At 51.7% G+C, this 6,178-nt stretch overlaps 1 protein-coding gene across 1 annotated transcript in view; it reads left to right on the top strand.

The window, feature by feature from the left end:
* Positions 1 to 677: 677 nt before the first annotated feature.
* Positions 678 to 6,178, top strand: part of RFX8 (regulatory factor X8) — a gene marked incomplete at its 3' end in the record, with an annotated part of 61,975 nt that continues 56,474 nt past the window's right edge. The window contains 2 exon segments of the mRNA XM_081253877.1: positions 678 to 785; positions 788 to 836. Coding sequence (XP_081110003.1) covers positions 764 to 785; positions 788 to 836 — 71 coding nt within the window. The 5' untranslated portion in view covers positions 678 to 763.

Raw genomic sequence — 6,178 nt, 5'->3', positions numbered from 1 at the left:
AAACTCCAGGGGAGCTTATAACAGGGGGTTTGGGACTTCCCTGGTGGTTCAGTGGTTAGGCCTCCGTGCTCCCAATTTAGGAGGCCCGGGTCGGATCCCTGTTCAGGGAACTAAATCCCGCATGCCGCAACTAAGACCCAGTGCAGCCAAATAAATAATTAAAAAAAAAAATCAGGTTTGTATAGGCCAAACCCCTCAGACCTCAGACCCTCTAGGGGTGGCGCTGGGGCAGTGATGTTTCTGAAAGGTGCCCAAGTGATTCCAAAGTGCAGTCAGGTTGACGACCACCGCTCACCAAACACCGTTACCTGACTTAAAATGTGTGCGTCCATTGGTTTTTGTTTGTTGTTTCCCTGTTGGATTGCTTGTAAGGGGGTGGGGAGAGCGGCACTTGTGCTTCTGTCCTATGAGCTTTTGATCCTGGGAGAGAGGACGCCGCCTCCCAAACCCTCACAGCAGGTGCAGGGCGTGGCCCGACGCCATCCTGATGCCCGCGTGCGCCCCAGGCTGCCCCGCACGCGCCCTAGCTCCGCCCCCAAACGAGCTCTCCCGCCCTCCTTCGACCCCGCGCCCCACGCCGCCACGTGGCCCCGCCCCGCCCCGCTCGCGTTCCCCGCCGGTCCCTCACGCCCCCATGCGCCACCATGCGCCCCCGTAGGCGACCGCGCGCCCAGCTCTAAAGTGAACACCCAGGATCGGCGGCGGCGGGACGGTGCGGCGCCTCCGCCCGCTCGCCGCCTCGGTGCCGCGGACGGGTCCAGCCATGGCCGAGGGCGTGCCGGCCTCGCATCGGGTGGCGCGGGCGGCCGGTGCCTGCACGGCGGCATCATCCAGTGGTGAGCGGGACCGCCCCGGCGGATGGAAGGGGCGAGGAAGGGGAGCGTGGCTCCCTCGGCTGCTGTCCCCAGGACCTCGGACCAAGTGCCAGGGGCGACCGCCTGCGCCCCCGGGGCCCTGGTAAAAGGCTCAAAAGGACAGCCGTTCACACGCAGGACCAGCGCTTCTTCATGCTGGCTGGGATGGGACTGGACACGCACCCACACGCACACACACGCACACACGGTGGGGCAGTGTGGGTTTCCCACCTGGGGCCTCCCCTCTTGGTCACACTTCCCGTGGGAAGCAATCCAGCCTGCCCTCCACCGGGGGGCTTGTTGGTGGGCCTGGGTTTACATATACATCTGAAAGCACGAGGGCTAGGCCAGGAGAGGAAATGTTTTCTCTCAGTGTGCGATCCAGAATGGGATGTTTCCTAACTTAAAGCAAAGCAGTTTTTAGCTCTAACAATGCATTCCACATTTGAGAAATTCACTTCTGGCTATTTAAATAGAGGAAGAAAAAGCTGGAAAGAAAAATATCATCAGCCCTTGGGACTGATGAACTCATGGGTTTGTAGCACTTCATAAATAGGAAAATAATTGAAACCAGTCCTAAAACATTCGTTTTAGAAGGTGAATAACTAGTAGATAGCTGATTACTTCGTTTTTTAAGTTTTAAGGAGTATTTCTCAAGAAAGAAATACTTTCTGAAAAAGTTCAATGAGTGAAATAGAAAAATGAAGGGGAATGTTTGTGATTAGAACCCAAAAAGGCCTAAATGGTCACCCCTTTCCTCCAAAAGAAAATTTTTGATATATTTTCCCTTGCATAAGAGAAAAAAATCAAAAGAATAAATATTTTAAAATAATTCTAGGGCCTCCCTGGTGGCGCAGTGGTTGAGAGTCCGCCTGCCGATGCAGGGGATACGGGTTCGTGCCCCGGTCCGGGAGGATCCCATATGCCGCGGAGCGGCTGTGCCCGTGAGCCACGGCCGCTGAGCCTGCGCATCCGGAGCCTGTGCTCCGCAACGGGAGAGGCCACAGCAGTGAGAGGCCCGCGTACCGCAAAAAAAAAAAATAATAAAATAATAATAATAATAATTCTAAAAATATTTTAAAAAACAAAACAAAAAACCACAGCACACACAGTGTTTTTAGAGTGTTGCACAGCAGTACTCTATTTCTGTCACACTTAGACCTCTCAGCATATCTGCACCTTCAAGTTTCAGGTCACCATTTAGTAAATTAGAGTTTCTAGGACTTGAATAAGTCCAGAGACTCGAAAGAATGATTAGGGTTTCAGAAAATACCTAGATGTTCTCCTCAGGTCATTGGTGAACTGACGGTGCAGGCTGCCCACAAAGCAGATGCCCTAAATCACTTAGGATGGTATTCAAGTCCTGTGTCACAAACTCCTGTCCCTGCAGGCCTCAAACCCAGGGGGCCAGGTTATGCTCTTCAGGTGGGGGGAGGCGGGGCCGTGGAGGTGAGGAGGGGCAGAGTTTCCCTTGGAAGACTGCTCTTTAAGCATCCCATCTATGAGGTGCGATGCTTGAGAGGTCACTGTGCAACCCACCTAGGTCCTTGGACTCTTTAATCAATAGAAGTTGATAAGACTCCAGAGGAGGAATTCAGGCAAGGCTTTGTTGGGACTCGCGCTACAGGAAGAGGGAGCGAAAACAAGTAACGGGTCCCCTTGCTTGCTCTCCGAGAAGGGCGGGCTGTCGGGCCAGGGGGGTGGGGCTTAGGTGGTCTGCCCACCCCGTTGGTGGTGCCGTGCGCAGGGATCATGTGCAAGACCCTGCTTTTGCTCCCAGCTCCTCAGAAGTGGCAGTTGGGTTTTGGCGTTTTTGAATCTTCTTTTTCATAATTTGCCCCAGCTGCATGTGCATGCAGTTACGTGTAGTCCCTTATGTCAGTAGTTTCTCTGGGGCTTCCCTGGTGGCGCAGTGGTTGGGAGTCTGCCTGCCGATGCAGGGGACACGGGTTCGTGCCCCGGTCCGGGAGAATCCCACATGCTGCGGAGCGGCTAGGCCCGTGAGCCATGGCCGCTGAGCCTGCGCGTCCGGAGCCTGCTCCGCAACGGAAGAGGCCGCAACAGTGAGAGGCCCGCGTACCGCAAAAAAAAAAAAAAAAAAAGTTTCTTTGTATTCTGATGCCCTGGGAGACGTTTGTCCGGGGTAAGCACTCTGGTAAAGTGTCCCAGGTCCCAGCCTGTCTCAATTGGTGCTGGTGGTTTGAACATTGGCATTAAAAACGCAACTGCAACCACTCCACGCTGGTTAGGATGGCCATTATCAAACAAACAAAAATAGAAGATACCGAGTGTTTGTGAGGATGTGAAGAAATTAGAACCCTTGTGCACTCTTGGTGGGAACGTAAATTGGTGTAGCCACTGTGGAAAATAGGATAGTGGTTCCTCAAACAATTGAAAATGGAACCACCATGTGATCCAGCAATTCCCCCTCTGGGCATATGCTCCAAAGACTTGAAAGCAAGGACTGGAACAGATATTCGCATCCCCATGTTCAGAGCAGCGTTATGCACAATCGCCAAAGATGGAAGTAACCCAAGTGTCCATCAGCAGACGAATGGATAAACAAAATGTGGTCTATACATACAATGCACTATGATTCAGATATAAAACGGAAGGAAATTCTGATACAGACTGCAACATGGACGAACCTTGAAGACATTATGCGAAATGAAATGAGCCAGTCACAAAAGGACAAATAGTATGTGATTTCACTTAAACGAGGCACCAAGAGAAGTCAGCTTCATAGAGACAGAAAGGAGAGTGGTGGTTGCCAGGGGCTGGGGGAGAGGGAACGGGGAGTAGCGTTTCTGGCCGGTACAGAGTTTCCGTTTTGCGAGACAACCAGGATTCTTTGGATGGATGGTGATGCACCAGCAATTGCACAACAGTGAGAAGGTACTTAATGCCACTGAACTCCGCATTTAAAAATGGTGCATTTTATGTTACGTATATTTTGCCAGAATTAAAACATGAACAATTTTTTAAAAACCAAACACGGCAGAGCCCCTCGGTTTGTAACAGAGCTTGGTGTCCTGGAAGGTGTTAGAAGATGGCCAAGGAGACCAGCTTCCTGCAAGAGTGGCGGTGGGTACCAGCGCATGAGGTATCCAGATGCCCAGAAACAGCTTAGGCTTCCGAGTGAAAGCCCAGGGAGGGGCTGATTGTTGTCGCGCGAAAGAAATGCTCCGTTTTTAGTGTGGTCGTTGTTTCATCTCCCAGTCAGTCCTGGTTGGGCTTCCAGTGTTCCTTAGAGACTTCAGTGCCTCTGCCACCAACTTGTGATAAGTTCTCCAAGGACAAAGAAAGGTCCCGCAAGGAGCAAGAAAGGTCCCGCCTCTGGAAACCGAAGTACTAGAAGTTTTCTGTTTCATGGACAGGAAGGATTGTAGAAATGGGGAGAGAAGTGGTCAGACCTCTGAGGAGCACAGAAGGATGAAGTGACCTGATTTCCTTTGCTGAGGGTACAGATCCGGCAGGTCGGACAGGTGGGACCCCTGGCTCAGACCTCAGGCGAAAAATCTAAATGTCACCTAAACCCTACGCACGCAGAGCCTGGCTATAGACCAAATAACTGTCTCCTGCATATAAATACGGCTTTCAGATTTCTGCAGACTCTTGTGGTTCATAAGGTGGAAATTTACTTTGAAAGGTACAGAATTCGTAATAGCCTTTGATCAGGCTGAATCAAAGGGTACAGTCACTCCCAGTGTTACATTTTTCTTTATGAGGAAAAGGAGTCCTCAGAAATGTGAGAGCTGCAGGACCCGGTGTGGGTGCTCTGAAGTTGGCAATGATCAGATTGTCCATCACTCAAAACGAGGAGGGCGTCGTGAGGTTCTCAAGATCTTAGCCATCAGCTTCGTCTGGTGGTGAGACCCGGGGAAGGTGATTATGCATCCAAGCAAGGAACTGAGTGATCTGATCGACTCCAGCCTTGGAGAGGCTTTATAATCATGTATCGCCAAAAACCTTATTGGTGGCTCCGTGTGAAAGCAAGCCTTGGCCCGTCTCACCTGCCAGGAGTCCTGGCCAGCCCTACTGCCTGCATATCCTCATCCTGCCCGCCACCGGACCCACGTGTAGTTCAAAGTCAGGCTCACCTGCAGTAGGGGCTTCTGTGCTGCCGGTCTGCCAACGTGGGCGCCTTTCTCGCTTCCATTCAGGATTTTGGAGGTGGATGTAAAAATGATAACAGTAAGAGCTGCCGTGTGCCAGCCAGTGTACCAGCCACATCCCATGCCTGGATTTCTCATCACAAAAACTCCAAGAGACGTCTCAGAGTCAGAACCTGCACCTGGGTCTGTGAGCTTTGAAGCCCTGGGTCAGAGTCATGGTCGTAAGCTCCTCTGGGCATGGAGACTAAACGCGAAAGCACGTACTCCTTAAGCTGAAGTAAAGGCACCATCTGAACATAGACGCTCTTACAGGACCTTCCTCTTGTCCACTTAGTGTGTGCTGCCTCCTCCCACGGGCCATCCGTGAGATCTGGCTGTGAACTTTGGGGAGAAGATGAAAGGCCCTGGGCTGAATCTCCTGGAGCAGCAAAAGTACCAAGTGTTGGCGCTGGGCTCGCAACCAGGAGGCAGCCCTTTCTCTGAATGTGGGCGGAGAGAAGACTCTGGTCCTGGACCTTGGTGGGATATCACTGATGGTATAATTTGGTCTTAATTGTCCACTCAGATGGCAGTCAGACTCAGCAGTGTCATTTTGAAATAGGAGGACAAGAGGCCCAGAGCACATAAATTTCAGTGACAAGGAAGAACAACTGGCAAAAGTTTATACTGAAGCTCATTTTGGAGAGTATTTTGCACATTTCTTTTTGCGGTACACGGGCCTCTCACTGTCGTGACCTCTCCCGTTGCGGAGCACAGGTTCCGGATGCGCAGGCTCAGCGGCCATGGCTCACGGGCCCAGCCGCTCCGCGGCATGTGGGATCTTCCCGGACTGGGGCACGAACCCACGTCCCCTGCATCGGCAGGCGGACTCTCAACCACCGCGCCACCAGAGAAGCCCTGCACATTTCTTTTTCAAGGAGGCCGTTCCATGACTACATCGGAAGTAGCTATGAATAAACAAAAGCGAGCTTGCACTTAATGTTGGTCACGTTTTGCTGCCCCTCCCCAAACTTAGCCAGTGTTTTCCTGTGACGCTTCACATGTCGGTTTTTTATATGTCAGCAAATGTCTTAATAAAATAAATATCCATATCTCATGGATCTGTGAATTTGCCACTGCCCCACACACCACCAGTGACATTACCCCGTGTTCAACCAGGAAGCAAATAATTGGTGCCCCAGCAGCTGTAATTAATGCATTGTGAGGTGT

Source organism: Mesoplodon bidens (genome assembly GCF_964165515.1).
Source record: "Mesoplodon bidens genome assembly, chromosome: 14".
In the NCBI taxonomy this organism is placed as follows: Eukaryota; Metazoa; Chordata; class Mammalia; order Artiodactyla; family Ziphiidae; genus Mesoplodon; species Mesoplodon bidens.
This window is presented reverse-complemented; position numbering and strand designations above follow the sequence as displayed.